Below are 22228 nucleotides of genomic sequence, written 5' to 3' on the forward strand. Positions count from 1 at the left end.
TTACTTCGGATATTTTTTTCGTTCGTGTTTAATAAATTACAACATAAAATCAAAAATATATACACGCTTTTTTTTTAATTGACTCTTGAGTCTGTAGAAACATATTTAACATGGTAACTTCTTTATTCAATTTATCATTAATTTTTTTTTCAATTTTTAGGAAACTACACTTTCAAATGGCATTACAAAGAAAAGAGTCTCAGGAATCCTATCTTTTGTATAAGGCTTTTCAATTCGCTTTGTTTTTTAGAACGCTATTCGAGACGAAATTAATCTGTATAACATTAATATTTTTTTTGAAAGTTAAGCAAGAACTTGTGTTTCAATGAGGGTTTTCGCGAATGAAAAATCCGCCAGATGGCAATACGTAGACGCGAGGTCCAAACGTGCATGATTGGTTATTTTTGACATGACATTGACAGATATGTCAAAATCCACCAATCACGCAGCAGTCAGCACATCCACGTCCCGCCATCTAGCGGATCTTTCATTCGTGAAAACCCTCATTGCTATCTAAATATCTACAGACCAAGAATTTTCCCAAAGTAGTGAAATTATTGCTTGTCGCGGGATTCTGAGCTGCGTCGGTTGTCCGCTTCCTTCTCGTTGCTCTCGCGCAGCTGAGCTAAGCGCTTCGGCTCGGCGTTTTGCTGAGATTCTGGAAATGAAATGAAATTGTAACATTCTACCAGTTTAAAAGAAGAAATTAATGATAAAGTATGACCATCACATTTCGTCGTTTGCCTCTCTAACTGACGTATCTGAATTTTTTTTCGAAACAGAGTTATCTACACCATCTTAATCAATTTCGTAAGACGAATCGACCTGTCTAATCGCCTGAAAATTTTGCAAAATGTCAGTTACGTCAGTTAGAGAGGCAAGCGACGATTTTTCTAAGATTGTAACTTGAACATAACGTTCCCAGTGTAGGCTTTTGCAAAGGTCAGTAATAAAAGTGTAGTTCACCATAGTTCATAAAAGCCACACCAGCCCCCTTCCATCATTGGGGAACCAGACGCAGGTTAGCGTACCATCCCTATATTGTTGACATTCCACCAGCCCGCACTAAGCGTTTCGATGACTCTTTTATAATGCGAACAGCTGGGGACTGGAATTCACTGCCTGCTGCTGTCGGGCATTTTCAAGGCGAGAGTGAATAGGCACTTACAGGGCAGATATGTACCATCCTAGACTGCATCCCACTTAACATCAGGTGCGATTGTGGTCAAATAATTGCCTTGTTATACATAGAACGAAAAGTCACTAAAAATGTTAATTTATTCCACAGCAGCTCTAGGTGCAATTATTATTATTCCTGTATTGTATTGTATTGAATAACATGTTATACATAAAAAAAAAGTATTCACCATTGCTGGCAGCTCGTGGATTGTTGGCGGTGTTGGCGGGATGCGTCTGCAGCGCGATCAGCTGCGACAGCTGCACGGGTCGCGCACCAGATGGCGCTTGCGGAGCTTGTCTGTATTCAAAGAAAAAAAAAAACAATTTAAATTGGAGATTAATTTCAAAAATCAGCTTTTAAAAGTACCAGTATCAGCATTATCGGATTTAAAGTAGAGATGAAACGGATAGTGGTTTGGCCGGATACCGGATACCGGATATCCGGCGAGCTGCTAGACCGGATAGCCGGATATCCTGCGGCCAAATAGTTGGCCCATTGTCTCGTTGTATGTCATGACGAGTTTAGCGCCGCCAGATGCTTCGATTTCAGTGTCTAGTAGACATTTTCGAAAATCGAATCCGTATCCGACCGAATAGAATGTCAGATTTTGCCACTTGTCTAGGGGGCAGATCAATTCGAGCGATTTCGGTTGCCATCGTGAGTGTGTGGTTGAATAGGGATTATAATATTTAGCATTTATAATATTAAGCATAAGAAGTATAGATTCGTCATTAGAGTGAATAGCCCTGAAAAAGAAAAGTTTTTTGAAAGGCCTTAATATGGCTTTTTTGTATCTTTTTGGATTTTAATTATAAGCCGTTATCACTATAAGCCTTTTTATTGATATTTACCTCAAAGATGAATGTATTTCATTTTATTATAAGAAATTGTCGTAGTTTTTTAATATCCGGTATCCGGCCGGATAGTGAGTTACTATCCGGTATCCGGCCGGATAGTAAATTTAGGCCGGATATCCGGCCTACCGGATAGTTGCCGGATATCCGTTTCATCTCTAATTTAAAGACAGTTGGTATCACATGGATAAGCCCACCTTTCGTGCACCTTATCATTATGCAATCAATATAAAATTAAAATTAATTATATGTTTTCAATAATTTAATCGTTATAAAATGACATAAATAACCCGCTCTCTTGAATATTTAATGAAAGTCAGTAGTCTTATTTTCATGGAATACAAAAAGATATGATTTAACATAAGACATGCCCTTTTGAGCATGTCACGATAAATACTGAGCCACGCTGAGCGGGGGCTCGTTGGCACAGTTTATACATATTACCTTCTTTTTTGTCATTTAGACAGGTACTGATATAAATATTATATTCTGTGTTAATAAATTATTTCTATTCTATTATACTTAGGTACATATCTACATAATAAATCATACAGACTATGCATTTTCACACGATACAAAAACAAGTAAAAAAAGTATATTTAGATCCCGTTTTACCTCCTTATGGGTTCGAATTTTGCAAAATCCCGTCTTAGTGAGCACCTTATTTCTAAAAGGAGCCCCCATGCAAAATTTGAGACTCCTAGCACTTGTAGTTTCTGAGATTTCGTGATGAGTGAGTGAGTCAGTCGGTGACCTTTCGCTTTTATACATATAACTGACTGCACAGTCACTTACTGGTATTGGCCGGGGTGCTCCGGCTGGTAAGCAAACTGCTGCTGCTGCGGTGCCACGAGGAAGCCAGGGTGCTGCTGGACTCCAAACCGAGGGTACCCTAGCAGTGGGGACACTGCCTGGCCTGACGGGTCTAGGAGGACTGCGTTTTGGTAGCCTGTAAAGTTTAATTTATATATTTTGTTAGGTTCTATATTGGCTCACATAAAATTCTAAATCCTATTCTTTGTCTTACTACCGATTTGTGTTCATAATAATCTCTCTTCATAATTTTATTTTTCATACTTTTTTTATTCATACATTTTTATTACTACCATCGGAGCTCATAACAGTTAGTAATCATAATTTTTTTATCAATACTGTTACTACCAAGAACCATTTAAAATACATAATTTTTATTTTCAGATCTTTTTTCTTCATAACTTTCATTGATCATATTGTTTTAATTAATAATGTTGTTACTAAGAACATACTTCAACTCATAATGTTGTTGTTCAGAATAATTTACTTTATAACAGACATACTCGTATCTTTAAAAAAATCATATATATAATTTAATAGAGTAGATAAGCATGCAGAGCATGCAGCATGAAAGCAAGCATGCAGCATGCATTGGTATCTCCTCGTCTCCGGCGCTGCGGGATGTGCAGCCCTTCCGCCCTTGCGTAACGAGGCTCAGGCACCCACGCTTGCTTCCGCAGCTTCGGCTTTTTGGATCGCCATCGGCGCCTTCGGCGCCTCGGCGACCAGCCTCAGCCGCTCCAGCTCACCCGGGCGCCTGAGCCTCGTTACAGCGGGCGAGGGCTGCCCTCCCTCCGCGCCTCCGGCTTTTAAATTACACTCTAGGGGTAGGGCAGACAAGACTACGTGGAGTCGGTTTTGCAGCGATTCGTTTCTGTCACGTTAGTTTTGTGGCACAAAATATTGCCTGTTTTGGACCATTTCAAATTAATTTAATGTTAAAATACGATTTAATACGAATATAGACATCATGATTTTCAATAATATGGATAAATACACTTATGAGTAATAAATTTATGAAAACAAATATTAGAATACATCACATTTATGAATATTATAGTTATTTATTCGAATGATTATGAGTTTCGATCATTAGTATAGAAAAATATATGAAAACAAATATTAGTAAAAACTAAGTGTATGATTAGTGATAATATGAATATCAATGATTATGTTTTTAAATATGTAGGTTTTAAATTTTTTATGAAGAATGATCATTATGGTATCAAATTGTATGAGAAATATTTTCGGACCTCCAATGATAGGAATTGAAAAGTTATGTAAGAAAATGCGCTACCATTTTGTTATTGTCATCTTCACCTAGACTTAGAAAATACACTTGTTTTCACTTATTAATACCTACTCCTTTTATAAAATTCAGTAGGTATTTCATATTTTTAAAATTCTTCAGAGTTTCATATGTGTATCAAATATTGATGCTTAAAGGTTAGGCCAAACCAACGCGAGCACACGCGATCAGCCGGCGTGCAGCGATGGCGATCAATGCATTTAAGTCTGGTCAAACTGCAATATTTTAGCCTCTCGTGATGTAATCATGTAACTGTACCTACAGACATACTAAAGCTAGCTTAATTTTCAATAGATCTTCTAGGTCCTTTTGATTTCGTTATTACTTATTATAATTATTATTGAATGATTTGGCAAAGGTAATATATTTTTAAAGCCATAAATATTCTAGTGACAAAGCCAAATTTTTAAAGTCAGATTCCTAGAGTGAACGGCTACCATTAACATTGCCGGGGAACTGCGCACTGCCAGGGTACTGCACATTTCCTTGAGGTGCTGCTGCCACTATGTAAACGGGCTGGTAACCACCAATCGTGCCAGGTCTGTAAAAGTAAAAAATGAGTTTTAATTGCATACATAATACTGGCAGTATTAGTGTCCATCCAGTGGTTCGTTCGTTCGTTCATTTCAGCCAAATGACGTCCACTGCTGGTCAAAGGCCTCCCCCAAGGATTTCCATCACGACTAGTCCTGCCCGCATCCAGGCGATCTTCACCAGATCGTCGGTTCACCTAGTAGGAGATCTGCTCATGCTACGTCTTCCGGCCTATGGTAAAGCTTACTTTATAGTTACAAAACTATGTTGACAATTTTTTTGTGAAAAACAGCACATTTCAAATAGGTTTCATAAGATGTAGATAGGTTACCATACCTGTAACCAGGTACTGGCATGTGCACTATGAAGACTCGCTGTCCAGGGACGAGACCAGGTATGTTTGGAGATACTGGCGTCTGGAAAATAAAATCAGTAATTTAAAGAACGCCTGATATTTTATTGTTAATATGCAAAAGCCACTTTGCCTCGTAATCTTACGTTGGCGCTCAAAGTTATACGGCCATTCATTTAACTTTTCATACTGTACAGAAACGGTATAATCGCGCGCGTGTCCCCTTTTTAAAATCGTAATAAACTATCCTTTTTTTCCATATGTCTCAAATTATCTTTATACCTTTTACCAAGTAACTACAAAAACCTGCCTTGTCCTGCGAAAATAAACTAAATCGATTCAGTGGCATACCGAGTAAATTTCGCATTTATATTAAGTAATACCTATATAATAGTTATTTTTGAACTTTTATAGGTACCTGCTGCGGTGGTTGCTGTGGTTGTTGAGCTCCTGGGATGAGCTCCACTTCACTGTCAGGTTCCAAGGTCTCCAGCCGTGAAGGTGCACCGGGGCCTGCATTGGAGGAGGCTGGAATATTTTACATAATAAAGTAGAGCAAGTTTCATCTTTGTGGCAAAGATGATAAGTTAGAAAAAGGCACTAATTAATTATTAATCGTTATAATCATTATCAGATCATTTAGTCTCCAATGCAGGAGGACAACCCTCTGTCTAATTTATCACAGGCAAATGGAGTATGTGGCGAATCATGTTTCGCACAGTATCGAGTCTTATTCATAACTAACACTGAGCACAATGTTTATAAAATAAAATTACCTGTGACGGTTTTTCATTTACCTTGTTTTTGTTGTCCTTGGTTGTAATAATTGGCTACCTCCGGGTTATCCAAGTAATAGTCTAATCTGAAATGGAGGTAAAAAAATGAGGTTCAGTTATTTTTTAAACACCTATGTACATTTTTGTTAGTTACGTTTTACCTACTTTTTGTCCTTACTTGATATGATAAGTATATCGATGTTATTATATTGCTCAAATAATTATTATTTAAATACTGTTTTAATAGATTTTTGATCCCTACTGACACAGCCAAAGCAAATTCACAGCAAATCTGGTTACTCCTGCTAAAACAATAATAGCAATGTCCCTCGCGTGTACTTACGGGCTAATCTGCTGCAACTGGGCAGGCGCGTGCTGCGAGTACAGGCGCGGAGGCGCGGGCGGCGCGGCACTCACTGCCGCGCACAGCGCTGCCAATGTGAACTGGAAATAGTAAAATTATTATGTTAATAAAAAACTCATAAAGTCATTTATACAAGTAGGCTTTTAAAAAGCACTTTTATTCGTCCCAGTATTAACCATACCACTTTTTCAGGACAATAAATGGGCCAGTGCTGAGAAAAAGCAGCGCTAGAAACTAAATGATTAAGTGAAAACCAAGAGTAGCAGCGAATTAGTTTGGTCACAGGTTTGAGCCGTTTTTCTATCCAGAAGACAATGTGGAAAATATTCCTTGGCCATTATAAATTGTGGACACTATGGGCATGCTCACAACCAAAATAGATAGCTATGACAACTTTCGCCTTGCCACCCTCCCTCTCCACACTTGGCCGATTTTTGTTTATTCCCACTGCCTTTCTTGTGGGCTGAATCGACGTCTGCCTTGGGCCAGACATCTTTGTAGGGTGTTGTGCATATATTTTCGGAGTGTACAATAAGCTAGCGATTCCATTAAGGCAAATGTGTCGTCTGACGACGATTCAAAGGTTTACAGAATTTAAGAAGGATTTCATCAATGGAAGAATGTGATCACGTTTCACGTTATTACACTTATCTTCGGTAATCATTAAAGAGCTATCGTTATGAGCTACAATGAGGATCAGTACTGTTGTAGAAAATTCAATAAAACTAGTATCTACGTTAATCTTTAAGACATAAGAAAGATATATCTTTTTGAATTATCCAAATCGGACCATTACATACGAAGATATTAAGTAATAAACATAGGCCGTTTTTGCCGCTAAAAGTCAACGTACGCAGGGCCGCGTGACGTCACTGTATCCGAATCGAGCGCAGCCGGCGTACTATTGGGATGGAAAATATTTTTTTCCAGCTAAACTATCAGTTTTAGAAAAATACTTTTAATAACATTTGTTCATCAAAATAAAGTAACCTATCGACCAGTAATTTTTAAAAATAAAAATTGTCAAAAATAAGTATCGCTATGTCCAAAAACCACATTTTCATAGGATTCGATGCAATGCGGAGACGCGGTTGGGGTGAGTGTAACTTAATGATTGTTTGTATTGAACATAATATGATGCTAATACCCAGTCTCTGGCCTGGGGGGGGGGGGGGATAAGTCATACCCAGCTTATAGCCTGGGGGGAGGGGCAAGCCTTACTTAGCTTCTGGCCTTGGTGGGAGAGGGGGAGAGGCAGGTCATACCCAGTTTCTGGCCGAGGGGGAGTCATATCTAGCTTATGCTTATGGACTGGGGGAAGGGGCTAGCCTTACCCGGCTTCTGGCCTGGGGGAGGGGGGGGGGGGGTCAAGTCATAACCAGTTTCTATGGGCTGGGGGGAGGGGCTAGCCTTACCCAGCTTTTGCCTGGGGGGGGGGTCAAGTCATACCCAGCTTCTGGCCGAAGGGGAGTCATGCCCAGCTTATGACCTGGGGAGAGGAGGGGGGCGGGGGAGTTATACCCAGCTTCTAGGCTAAGATTAAATAGATTTCCAGGAGGGAGCAGCTGTCCTTTCCTGCAGCAGCTGGCCCGCCCATGGGAACGGCGAATAGATAGGTAGGTTTAACTCAGAAAAACTAAATAACAGGTAGGTATTGCGTGTACATCGAAATGATCTTCATAGCAATGTCTTGTAGCCTAGGCAGAGTGTATCTGCCTCAGCTATACCTTATTGTTAGAAGTAAATAAATTAATACTTATACATTTTTATATTTCACTTGGAAGAAGATATGACTCTAACAACACTTATGAACACTTTATTTGAATAAATCGCCAAATATACCACCGCGGAGACCCCAATCGCGTCTCTGCGTTCCATTGAATCGTATGAGCGTATGGATTTTTTGCGTTATTTTCACAATTTCTATTTTTAAAAATTACCTATAGATAGCTTACTTTATTCTGATGAATAAATGTCATTACAAGTTTTTCTCTCAAACTGATAGTTTGGCTAGAAAAAAATATTTTCTATCCACGCAGTACGCCGGCAGCGTTCGGATCGGATATAGTGACGTCATCGTCCCCGCGCCGGGCAGTGAACTTTTTTAGTAATTTGGCCATAACTTCGTCAATTTTTGTTGTAGAACAAAAATTTTTGGACTGTGTATTAAGGATTTCTTAGCCCTATAAATCTGCATTCACAGCTAAAAATCGAAATGATCCTCATTGGCTCTAGATTACGTCCAAATAAACATTATTACAATTCATTGAAGGATGTGTCATGTCACCTTCGCTAAGGTCCCAAAGGCCGGGTGCCGGAAAACGCACTCTTGCGCAACGCGCGAAATCTCTCAGTGATAATGGATTTAACGCTAAGAATGCAGAGTGGGAGCCTTGGACATAGGCCTAGTGAATTTAGATTAAATGGATCTTATGCAAACCACCATGAATTTGATCTCAAGACAAATTTATTTTAAAGAAGGAATAAAACAGGAAATAAAATAAATATACGGAAAAGGTTACTCTTGTTAAAAGGTTGATTTTAGGATCATTGATTTACCGGTAAATGAATGATGAGGTGTGGTTCGGTGCTTTATCGTCAAATCGAGCTAATTCAGAAGTTTTTAATGATAATATTATAAATTTGATACCACATGACACGGGCCTACCTCAAAATACATTTTATTTTTTTGCATAAATAACTAGATTAAGTAAAGAGCAAAAGAGTAATAAGTATTTTTCCGAATGAGAGCTGTCCTGTGCAATAATCATAATGTTATCTTCAAACAAAAAGGGGACAAAGCAAGGACTCTCAGACAGCCTACAGGGAGTTAATTGAACCTGTAAAAGTCAACATGACTCATCTCGGTTTTCCTTTTCACTCAAAAGGCACACACAGATTGTTCTTTGTTATTATGAAGTTGCAATGAGATTCAATAATTTTCATAGTTTTGCAGGTTTTAGTAAGGAACATGAATATTTAATGAATGCTTTTGTTTGGCATGAAATAAGCAGGTGACTAATATTTTAGAATAGTTTGGGTTTTACGGCCGTGTTTCGTAGTTGAGACAGAAATCCAGGCATAGCCGCGGGCGTAAGCTAGTATGTAATAAAACGTGTCACCGTTCATTTGCTACAATAAATAAAACACCGATTAGAATAGTGATGTCAATGGTGCGATTAATTGCTATTAAAGTATTCAAAGCATTCGAACCCAAGACATCGACGATTACCGAGAAAAAATAGCGTCTGCTTTGAATGCGCCGCAGACGAGAAAAACAACGATATTGTCTCATCTTTCCGCAACAATATTGATACAACGCAAAATAGTATATTGAATGGTAAATAAATAAAATCAGCAGATCGATCGATAGAGTCGATTTAATTAATTTTTTTATTCGAAATCATCATTATCATCATCATTTCAGCCTTAGGACGTCCACTGCTGAACATAGGCCTCCCACAATGCTTTCCACGTTGATCGATTGGTAGCGGCCTGCGTCCAGCGCTTCCCTGCTACCTTTACGACGTCCAAGGTGGACCGACGACATTATTCGCAAACTTTAAGTAAATAGCAACCCTATTCGGTTTAAAAGATCTCTGTATCTCCCTTATAGAAATTTTACATTATGTCACACAGCATAAAAACAAACATTATAGAGGGTAGACAGCAAACAAATACTAGTTGCAAATTCGATGAGTATTGAACGTAATTTTTTAAGGCGGTGGTCCAAGTTACAAAATATTTTTAAATGATTTTTATTGTACTCTAACATTTTTTTAAAAGGCTGACTTGTACCATCTTACTTTAACTTTCTCAAAAAACGCCGGTGATCGATAGAGTTACGGTCAAAGTTGGGTAGTGCAACTCAGTCTAAGCGAACTCGCATCCCTCACGATTGTTGGAAACATGCTGGGATAAGTTTTATCGAAAAATTATTGCCATGTAAATGATGCATTTCCGCATATTATGCTCACACAAATGAATGCAAATGCATGCCATATATCGGTCTGCGATCGCCGCCATGGTAATTAATAGACATCTCGTCATCGATTCATTTCAATTAAGTTTATTTTTACTACTTCCAGTGAACGCATATGCATACAATGTTAGGATCGCACATTCCTGGACTATCTACATATTTATCTCCGATAGTAGGTATATTAACAAAAGATGAGAGACCAAGAGAAACATAATTAAAATATAGAAGATTTTCTCAAAAAGTTTTGACGCGATTCTTTAGTAGCCATTTGGTTTCATTTCAAATCTTGTCTTCCTTATTTTTCAACGTGTGATTCTCCACCTCCCCTCCAATGTAGACAGAAGGCAAAGAGCAAACAGAGAAAGTATAATCAATAGGTACTAAAAGAGAGAGAAATAACTAGCGTTCCAAGATTTGCAACATCCAGACTGAACCTTACTACCCTTTATTGCTTGACTTTTACTAAAGCCTCAACTTTGTGTTCAAATTAGCTTGATTAATGAGGACCATGAATGGCCCTCGGGTAGCTAACTGGCAGCCGAGGACTTCCACGACCAATTTAACAGCGAGCGGATGTCATCTTGACAGCACACTGGAATTGCGCTTTTTCTTTAGGATGTGGTCACCTTGAATATTATGTAATTATGTAATCTATAGTTTTATTGTGAAGAAGCAGACATAGCTTACGTAAGCCAAAAGGAACAAAAACATATATTTATATGCATGGTTACTTTTAAAACAGTTGACAAGATTTTAGGAATGTTTCCATAGTAATACTGAGTGGCAACAGCGAAATTAAAAAACACTGTTGTGCACAATTGTAACAAAATATTTCTCAATAAAGACGGGGGTAGGTAGGACAGTTTCCTAAAATCAAACTTATAGTCCATCAATTATATTATCAAAAAGTATTGAACACCTATTTTTTAAATGTTAATCAAACAAGTTATTACGAAGTTATGATGCGTTGAAGTGCTACACTTTTAAGCACTCCTTGACGTCACGGGCCTCTTCGTTTGAACTTTCAACCGGGAAGACGGTATCAAACTTTCTGCTACATAGAATCCAGTGATTAATAGTTTCGATCTCGCTGGACTTCGCAGTGGAATCGATAACAGAATACGGACGCGCCGACGGACTCACAGAATAGGGACCCAATAAATAGTGTAGTGTGTGACGGTACTTTGAGAAGAAATAATAATATGGGGGTAGAATTAGATGATTACCTTCCGGATCGCTTACTGGACGCTCCAGTCAGCCTGTGTCTACCGCCGCGGTCGAATCGTCAGGCAAATATAGGTGATATTTTAGTATTACCTATCCGCGTATCGCGTTAAAATCTGTTTAAATTAATCAAAATCCAGTGATCACTAAAGCTACAGAGACAGACTTGTAAAATCATCTAAATCTAAATGTATGTCAACGTGAAATTATGAACTCTGAAAGTTTATAATATAACGCGTTAGATTGTAAACTAACAGTGGGTTAGGTTAGGTTGGATTGTAATTTAACTACGTCAGATTATGATCTGACGGAATTCACAATGTTACGGTGACATATCGCACACCTAGATCTAAACTGAGACAACTCAAAAAAGGGCATTTTTCAGGAGGCGAAAAAAACGTATTACTACATTTTTTGTTAGGGAAGTTATGAAACTCAGTTTTATTTTGGATTATTGATAGGCTGTGAAAGGACCCTGTATATAAACTGGGTCAAAAAATCTATCCTTTTTACCTTTAATCGCAGTTTTTTTAGTTGTTACATATTAGGAGAATGACTTTGTATAAATAATAAAGTACATTTAGACTTGAATCAGTTTTTTTGGACATTTTGAGATTTGAGTTCTCCTTTTCCACTCTTAAAATTTGTATATCGTGCATTTAACTTGATTCCGATTTTCGTCTAAAACCAAATTAGTTGCCCACATTATTTGCAAGATTTTAGTGTCATAAAACTTTTCAAATGTCATCTCTTCCACGTTCTTTGGTCCTCTGTATTTCAAAATTTCAAGATGTGACTGAGTCCTCTTCCTGCACTATTAAAGTGGTTTTCATTGAATGTTTCGATATCCTAAATGATCAATTTAGGAATTGTTTGAAAAAACAGTTTATTTTGAACACGATTTGGATCAGCATAAGAGATATAAATGAAGATTTCATGACATGGTGAACATGATAGGTGTCTTCAGCCACTTTTTCTTAGCATCAGCCGATCGATATGTTTATTTATTAATTTATTTACTTATTATAGACCTTTTTTCTACATTATTTTATATTTCTACATTATAAAAAAGGTTTTATCTCTTGTGCAGACAACAGCATATCAGACTATACACTTGTATTACAACTACATAAGTTACTACAGTGTTTAACTTGAAGTGCCGTCGTCTGAACATTGCCTTTTAATTATCTTTACACTGTTCTCTTAAAATATTTACAAGAAAACGACCCAGCATAATTTTTTTCGGAAAATAAAAATAATATTATCCACTGTAAGTTTTGCTTATCCAACAATAGTAAGTTAACTCAAAACACTCTTCTCAAACAAAACAGGAGATAGTTTGAATAAAACTAACACTATTTAGAAACAGGGATTATCATACTGTACCTGATTTTAGGTGAAATATGCAAAACTACACGTTGTGTATAGAAAAACATTGAAATGAAATTTGTTCCAACAAAACTACGCCAACTAGAAATTCACAAGTTGATTCATCAAAACCAACTCATCTCAAAATAGTAACAAAATATAAGTTGCTTTATCAAACAAAACTGAAACAAGTCAAAATGTTTTGGTTAACTATTGCAGAACAATTCATCAATACTGTTACTACTCAAATTAACTCATTATATATTTTCTGCTTAACTGTAACAAATCTAAATATCCGCGTTTTCGTTTATTTTAATACGTGCACTCTCTGATACTAGCGAAGGTCAACTGACAAAACGCTTGTTTAGGTGGAAGGGGTTGACAAGCGTTGATTCAACAAAAGTAAGTTATCGCCATCTAGCGGCAAATGGATTAAGGCTTTATTAAACCTGTTATGTTGGAAAGATGCGTATGATAACCGAGTATTTGAATACAAGTATAAGTCAAAATTGTCAATTTTTGAGTTGTCTCAGTTTAGATCTAGGTGTGCGATATATAAAAGGAGAAACTGACTGACTGACAGACCAACGCACAGCCTAAACGGCTAAACGTAGGCACTTGAAATTTGGAAGGGACGTAGCTTAGGTACCGTAGAGGTGCACTAAGAAAGGAATTCCCGAAATATTTCCACGGGAACGGGAAATAGCGGTAAAATCCTTTTGTATGAAAAATCTAAACCGCTTAAGTTAGACGCTTGAAATTTGGCATGCCCTTACCTACTACTACCTTAGGCAGGTACCTTAGTAAACTTAAAGCTTAGTTACAACAGGATATTGCAAAATTCCCACGGGAACGGGAGTTAGCGGGAAAAAACATTTGTATGAAAAAATCTAAACCGCGTAAGATAGATGAAGGGGGTAAAACGGGATCCACGCGTACGAAGTCGCGGGCAGCCGCTAGTGTATTTATATCGGTAATAAACGTCACAATGTAATAAACCACGTCCCATCGGAAGGAAGACGCGCTGCTTAGTATGGGCCGGCCGTTAGAGCCTTCACCCACTTGTCTTGGGTCGATTCGTCATAAGTTACATCAGGTGATGGTTTGGCCGTAAAGATAACATTGTTGGGAATGATTACATAGAAGATGAAAACTCAGGCAGTTGGTAGAAAAATAAGTCGCAATTTCAATAGAAAAGGTCATGTAATGGAAAACCCATAGAGGCCCTTCACTATAAATATAAAATGTTTTGTTATTTGTTAAAGAAAGGTCCAAAACGGTATATTTCTTCTTGTAAATTTTCCGCACGTATGCATGGAACCCTAAAAATATTACCTTATGTACCTTATTGCAATATGTGAAAATAAAAACGTTTCGGTTTTCTATGAACTAATTTGATTACTTTAGGAAGGTTACAGAAGGCCTAAGTTTTAGTTTAAATAGGGATTTACCTACATAATAATTTTCAAATCCTTTTTCTAGTTAATTTATCCCTATAATAAAAACTTCTTTATGCAGCTTGAAGTTTTGACAAAAGCGATGTCAAAAAGACATTGATAATTTTGCTATCCTGATTAAATTCATTTTTGCAAGAATTATAAACAAAGTATAAAATATTCAAATACGTCCACTTACAAATTAACTGGATAACGGTTGTTACAATAAGTAAGTACCATAGTAGTGTAAAAAAAAATTTCGATTTATGAGGGTAGTTGTGAATCGATCATAAATAATTTCCAAGTGTTGGGCTCAGTCTAACGCGAGTGCCGATGCGCGGTGGCTGCGTAATTAATTGTGATTAACGGTTGGGACAAAATCTTAATAAATTAATTATTTCTTTCTTATTTAGTCGAACTATTTTATCAAATGCCCTGCGTTTTTTTTTATTTGTGCACTTTTGATTGAAGTGAAGTGTTGTGAGTTGTGGACCAAAGTGAATAGTGGTTGGAGATTGAAAGGACGCCGTCGATAAGAAGAGGTATTTATAGCATTTACTCACTTTTTTGAATGTGTAACAATGTTTTAGTAAAGTACAAAAACTGACAAATATTAGGTATACCTACGTAGTTTGTAGCGGACCCGTATAATTGGAGAAGTTCCGCGCGAGACACATAGTGTAAACACGTATTTCAGTTAGCTTCCGTGCGTCGCCCATACTTCGGTGTGCATGCTCGCGCTTCGTCTCGGTAAATTTCTCACTTAGTGTAACTGCGCAATATAGAGAAATAGCTATTATCAGATAATGTATTGTGTCTGCTTGTGCTACCTACGACTATACCTTAGTAGATTTACGTTCTTTACGTTGTTGCGGTAGTAAGAAAGTGATGTATTATTGCATATTATTACGCACCTATTGTAACAGCTTTATATCGTGACCTGCAATTTGAGATACGCTCGAATGCCTTCGGAAGTGGAAGTATATTTCGCAACCCCATCATTATGAGGAGCAAGAGAAATTCCATTACATTATGTTACTTTGCATTACATGTACAGCACACGCACAATTAATTAACAAGCCAGTATTAATTTATATTCTTGAGAGTTAAATAATTTTATTAGGCCTTATTCTTCATTATAATAACTTATTCGTTTATTATAGTATCAATCATACAAAACTCACGTGATACAAGTCGATCTACCTAATTAAATTTAAAATACAATCACAATTTGACACGATTTTCTTGGTTAAAATATTTTAGTATGCAAAGTAACGGTTGAATTGAAAATTTTGATGTCGACAACTTTACTTCACTTGAAAAAAATGTAAGCATAATCTTAAGTTGTTGCTATAAAATTCGAGTGTCACTCAAAATATGTTAGGACCAGTCAGGACAATGGTAATTCGTAAAGTACGTTTGGTTTGGCGGTCAATGACATCCGTGCCCATTACCGGGGCATTATCCTTTGCCCTTTGTACCTCATGGCACAGGCTGTCCGGGAAATATCCGACTTTATACACTGCAAACAATATTTAAATATCTTCTACTTAGGTATGAACTTAGTTATTTAATTTTTAGTGTTAAGAGTCTCATCTCAAACTAATTTGAAAACTATAAATAACTTGAAAAAATCGAACTGCCTAAGGCGGGAATTGAACCCACGACCTTCCGCTTGCCAGGCGACTGCTCTTCCAACTGAGCTACTAAGACACTGGATGAACCCGTAATACGCAGTTACGGCCAGCGTTTGTTTCATCAATGTTGGGTATACCTACCCTTAAACATCTAACAGTAATATTGTTGCAAATATTTAACTTTCGATTTTTTCAAGTTATTTATAATTTTCAAATTAGGTATGAACTTTTCATTAGCGAACTTTGATGAATTATTAGCGGTACTCAACGTAAACACGTTTTCTTATGCACAACAAGGCAGGTATTTGACCAGAATCGCACCTGGTGTTAAGTGGGATGCAGTCTAGGATGATACATATCTATATTGGCACAATCTATGGCTGTATTATGAAGCGACCATAATATCAAAGTCCAGCATAAATTCAAAACTTGCGTGTCAGTCAGTCAGTCTTCAATCTATCAATTTAATAACTATGTTATTATAAACTATTATCAGTTAATTATTTTTGAATTAATCGGTAATCATAATGCATGGTATGAATTCCTCCATACCTCTCATGTAAGTCGCAATGTTTTAATTGAGATACAAGGCCTTCTTTTAACCTAGATTCAGGAAATTCAGCGAAGCGACTGTGTTATGTAGGATTTTGACATGTTTGAAGTAGTCCACAGGCGACGTAATCTATACTATCTATACTTCTATTCTAATATTATAAATGTAAAACTCTGTCTGTCTGTCTCGCTTTCACGTCTAAACCACTGAACCGATTTGGATGAAATTTGGCAGGGAGATAGTTTGAGTCCCGGAAAAGGACATAGGATAGTTTATATTCCGGTTTTTGAAAGTTTTTCTGTGACAGACAAAATTCTACGCGGGCGAAGCCGCGGGCGGAAAGCTAGTATTTTTTATAAAGTTTTGATATCTGGTCCAGAAAACATAGATGTGATCTTTAATGTCAGTCTTGTTTAACGTGTGCGGTCGGATATTACATGGACTAGTATTAAACAGCCGTCCGTCAAAAGTTTTGTATAACAAGTCAGATTTGTATCATACAGGTTGTTTGCCTACAGCGCTATATCAGTTTTGCAAATCTTTGCAAAAAGTCACATGTTTTTATAAGTTTCCTCTCTTAGTTTAAACGAACTAGAGTAGCTTGTTTAAGTTAGACGATAAATGGTGTTGCTTGTTAATTATTTACAAAACACATGCTAGGATTAAAATGCGGTAAAAGGCTCTTCACAAGGTTGTAACTTCACTGTAGGGCGTGCAATGACCGTTGATAAAACTAAGAAATATTACCTAAGGATCCCAGGACCACTAGAACTGAACTTTTCTATGTTAATAGGCCTTCTTTCTCGTCAATAATCATTAAATTACCGATAAGTTTAATAAAACCCTTACGAATTTTCTTTAAACAGAGAATACCTTGTCCGACACCTGATCTTCAACTACCATTAGGCGTGAAGAGAGTTGTTGAGTAATCCGAAGGTGGTCAACACAAACAAATTACATTTTCATCAAAAGCCTAGTTCCCACCATTATGGTGCTTGGCATCATTCAAAAACGCATTATTCTTTCCCAACACTTGCAAAATGTCACACGTATTTAGCCGGCCGGCACGCTGTCATATCCAACCTGTCGCGAAGAATGACTTTGCGCCACTCCTGTTCACGTAGGTAATTTTATTATGGGTCATGACACGATGGTCTTTTTAAAATTAGGTACCGCGAAGTAGATAAGAAAAGTAGCAAACTTTCATTAATTGCTGTGTACGAGTTTGTGCGTTTTTCCGCGGCCTCATCCTCAAACAATCACTGTTAGATGTGGAAAGAGTTGCTATTACCGGACAAGCAAATCTAACACAAATATGGTGGTCAAAAACATAACCCTCCTTCTGGCGCAGTCGGGTAAATAGGCTTAGTTCCCACCATCGTTCAAAAACGCGTTATTCTTTCCCAACCCTTGCAAAATGTCACACGTATTTAGCCGGCCGGCACGCTGTCATATCCGACCTGTCGCGAAGAATGACTTTGCGCCACTCCTGCGCACGTAATTATGGGCCACGCACAGAGGGTCGCGCGTCGCTGCGGCCGACCCAGTTCGATGGGATTGCACAGTGGAGGAAAACCATGGGTCGTTTGCCGGTTGAACGAAGACATTGGTGTTTGCGTTAAGAATGGGTGTTTAGGGAAAGAGTGAATGGGCCTTTTTTAAAGTCGATGACCAGTGAGTGAATTTAGGATGTGGTGATATTAATTTTGGCTTGAGTTTGGAATACCTATAGAATAATTTATGTTCATGGAAGGGTTCTTCGAAGGGTCGATTTTTTCTAAATAATGCAACATAAAGATCACGTAAAAACATGATGAATAAACAACTTAAATTCACTTCAACCTAATCTCAAAATACAACAAAATATTTTTTAATAAAGAGTAGATGCTAATATAAAATTACTGCATCAGCTCTACTAAAAGATTAAATGAATGGAAATTAAAGCCACTGCCTTTAATAAGGTTAATGGAAAAATTGCATCCATAAAAGCTCTGATGTACTAAGGTAAGTGCCCCCTACTTCGGTATGTTAAGGCTCTTACGACTTTAACATTTTATTTAAAAATAACCAAGCATGATATCAGTATGAAAGCTTTTGTATGCTAAACTTTGGTCTTTTGACAGTAAGTTAATACATAATTTATAGTTATATAGTTTGAACTTTTTTTTATATTAATTGTTCTGCGGACCTCTTGTTTGGATCCTGTTTCGTGACAAAATTTTGCTCTGTTTCTAAGTTCGTGAACTCATGTCCCCTATTTCGGGATAAGGTTTTATGCATACAGTTAGGATATTTTAATAATGATTAAGGTTTTAATAAATTTAAAAACTATAATAAAAATTTAGAATAAAATAATTATGTAAAATTGACGATATTACTTATCTGAAATATTCATAAGAAATAATGTGTCTAGTATAATATTTCGATTTGTTAATTCTAACAATATGTGAAAATATTTATATAACCATTAGAAATGTAGGGGGGGGAACTTAACACCCCCCCCCCCCCTCGTAGCCATAAAATTTAGATTTGTTATTTCTAGCGATATGTGAAAATATTTATATTAACCATTAGAAATGTGGGGGGGCTTTCCCCTCCCCCTTCGTACCCATAAAATTTTGATATGTAAACCCCCCCCCCCCCCTCTCCCCATAATCCCACCCCTGGAGCTGTTTCAAGTGAGGGTAGCCCCCCCCCCCAGAAAATAACCCCAGATACGCCAATGACTCATAATAAAAAGTAAGTAATTAATGAATTTCTTAGGTAGGTAAGTATTAAAAACTAAAAAATATGTCGATTTCTTTGATGGTGTGTGTCATAAAAGTACCTAACACCATACATTTATATATCACGAACTTGGAAAAAAGTAACAATAATACGGTTCCTTGTTTCGTGATACTGATTATTCCAAATTCCCCAAGTAAAATTCATGGATTATTGTCAAAATGTGTCAATTAACTATTATCTATCCCATATACAATACAAATAAACAAAGATAAATAAAACAAATCGAAATAAAACCAAAATTATGCTGGTACTACTTATGCTAATTTATCTTAAAATTGGTCATATATGTGAACTTCAAACTCGTGTCATATAAATTCTAGTGAACGAAACATATACCGAATTTAGGTCACGAGAAACTTAAATAAATGCATTATTTGTTTCATAACTTACATTTAAATTATTATAAATAATTATTTAAAAACCAAGCATCAAAATGTTATCCATAATATCCTTGAATCGGTAGTGTCACGAAATAGGGGACACCCGAAAAATAATATGTACGCTATTTCGTGAGTCAATTAATCGCAATTTTAAAGGAATTCTACGTTTTTATATAACTTTTTTCTAAGCCACATCAATTGTCAAGGAACACATGAAACCACTATTACAAGTTTTATTTAAATGGACGTTCCTTTGCCTTTTTATAAGCTTAAGAAGTTGGAGCGCTAACCTTACGGTGAGAGCAACCTTTGCAAGCCGCACGGCTGTTTTTGGCTCTCTGAGAGTTTGAAGCTTCGTATTGCTCTCATTTTCAACCGACTTCAAAAAAGGAGGAGGTTCTCAATTCGACCCGTATGTTTTTTTTTTTTTTTTTTTTCTATGTTTGTTACGCGATAACTCCGCCAATTATGAACCGATTTGAACAAATCTTTTTTTGGCGTATAGGTAATACCTCAAGGGTGGTCCCATTTGAATTTAATAACAGAAAAAACAACCCCCAAGGGTGGAAAATTGGGGATGAACTTTTTTATACGCAATATCTCCGCCGATTATAAATCAATTTGAACGATTATTTTTTTGTTGAATAGATATTATCAAAAGGGTGGTTTCATGCGAATTTGAAGAAAATATTTCACCCCCAAGGGTGGAAAATTGGGGATGAAATTTTTTATACGCAATATTTTTAATTTTTAGTTTTTTTTGTGTTCACGCATTTGAAGTCGGTTTTATTTTTTAAAAAAGTTATTTTATTAACGCCACAATGTTGGTACTTGGTTTTTTAGATAGCTTAAATAATAGAGTTTTTGTAGTAATGAAGAATTTTTATAAATAATATTCCATTTGCTTATTATTTGAGCTAGAAAAAAAACTTACGAACTTACGTACTATCACGAACTAGTAGCCGTTTACCTTACACGATAAATAAATTCATCCATTCACCGAAACATATATTTTAACAAGTTAATAAATGGAGACCATCTCCAAATACAGAAGCGCATCATTCAACCGATGCGTTTGCGCACGATTTCAAAATCATTCATCCATTTTAGATCAAAGGTCCTACTATGTAATCCAATATCGATATGTCGTTATCTAACGTGGTTTTTATTATTTTAGTAAATGGTTTCAGTAAAAAGTTGAAAATAGCGTACCTAAAAGCTTCACTTTTGTCATTTTTGCTTCTGTGTTATAAAACATTTAATTAGTTAGGTGATGATGAAAAAGTTCAGTTAAAATTAAAACTCAAAAAAAGTTGTCTTTTTGATTTGGGAAACCACCACGTGAATAAGTAGTAGTGGTAGGTTATTTCATAGTCTACTCTTTGCTTAGTTTTGGGTTACAAAAATGACGGTTATGAAAATGACATTGGACATTATGATTTTTTTTAAATGTCTTTTTTTTAATAGGAGCTTTTACTGTAGAACACAGGGTATTGTGTAAAAAAGGTAATTTTATCGAATTAACTTTCCGAGGTTGACACCCAGATGGCTTGTTTATAATACGGCTCATAAAAGATGGCACACTTAAAGCAGCAGTTGTAGTCAATCAGTCGAACGTGAAAAACTTGCATCCGTTAAATGTCAGTTTCAATTGAAGCTTTGATCAGGATTTATAAGGTAACATTAATTAAGTGGCAGGTAATTAGATTCCACATTCGGGCTTTTTATACTTTTTAAGACATCCTTAATAAAATATGTTAGAGGGTTATTTCAGGGCAACATTTTTGGGTATTATTATTTGAGATTTGAGTAAGCTATTAACTCATTTTTGTTGAACTTTGGACAAGGAAAACTCAGGAAATCACGTTAAATTTTTCAATGTGTCACTCTTATCTTGAAAATTGTGAGTTATCGCTCAATGTTAAATAATGCTTATTAATAATAATTTAGTATTAATTGTTAATTAGTGCATTATTGATGTTACAGATTTATACACACTAAATTAAAAATGAACTATGAAAGTTGAAACTAAGAAAAGAAAAATAAGTTGAATATTTTTTTATACAATGTGTAAAATGAACTGTGTCATACAATAATCTGTCTACTAGCAAAGATATGAATTGAATTCATAGGATAGATATCATTTGTATGTATCAGATGCAACTCTTAGAAAAGTGTTTTGTGAATACATTATTGTATAACTCAAGCATTTATGTGCTCTACACAATCTAGCATGTTATTCCAAAAGCGACACAGTGATTCAAAATGTCAAAGACTAATCATGCATTTCACTCTTTTTCCTTTACAATACATTACCACTAACTTTATTATTAAAATTATGAATGATTAATAACTTTTGTCATTAAAAAAAAATAAAAGCTCGGTTTCTGAATTGAGACTTCCAACTTGAGCGTGCTTCTTTTACTAATAGATGCATTTAATATGAATAGTTCATGATTAGGGATGAGCACGCTTGAGCCAAAAATTTCAGTTCAGAAATCAAGCCAAATTCTAAATGCGGGGTTAGCCAAAGTAATTTTAATATTTCACTTGATCAGACATAAAATTGACTGACATATTTTGAGGGCACATCTTAATCCTAATTATGACTAGACCTTGCTCCATTAAAGTGTACTTACAATGCGAGCGGCCATGTCCAGCGGAGTGTGTGCGCGTGCG

General features: G+C 36.3%; 1 protein-coding gene and 1 non-coding gene across 2 annotated transcripts; both read right to left on the bottom strand.

The window, feature by feature from the left end:
- Window positions 1–554: 554 nt before the first annotated feature.
- LOC135071299 (uncharacterized) lies at window positions 555–22228 on the bottom strand. The gene is made up of 9 exons (XM_063965089.1): window positions 22189–22228; window positions 6162–6262; window positions 5840–5904; window positions 5461–5570; window positions 5027–5106; window positions 4594–4697; window positions 2830–2983; window positions 1368–1477; window positions 555–658 (listed from the first exon to the last, which is right to left on the bottom strand). The coding sequence occupies exons 1-9, from the start codon at window positions 22201–22203 to the stop codon at window positions 555–557; spliced, it is 843 nt and encodes a 280-aa protein (XP_063821159.1). The 5' UTR covers window positions 22204–22228.
- On the bottom strand, window positions 15833–15905 carry Trnaa-ggc (transfer RNA alanine (anticodon GGC)). The gene has a single exon. It is a non-coding gene; the product is annotated as a tRNA-Ala (tRNA).

The sequence above is a fragment of the Ostrinia nubilalis genome, chromosome 4 (genome assembly GCF_963855985.1).
Source record: "Ostrinia nubilalis chromosome 4, ilOstNubi1.1, whole genome shotgun sequence".
In the NCBI taxonomy this organism is placed as follows: domain Eukaryota; kingdom Metazoa; phylum Arthropoda; class Insecta; order Lepidoptera; family Crambidae; genus Ostrinia; species Ostrinia nubilalis.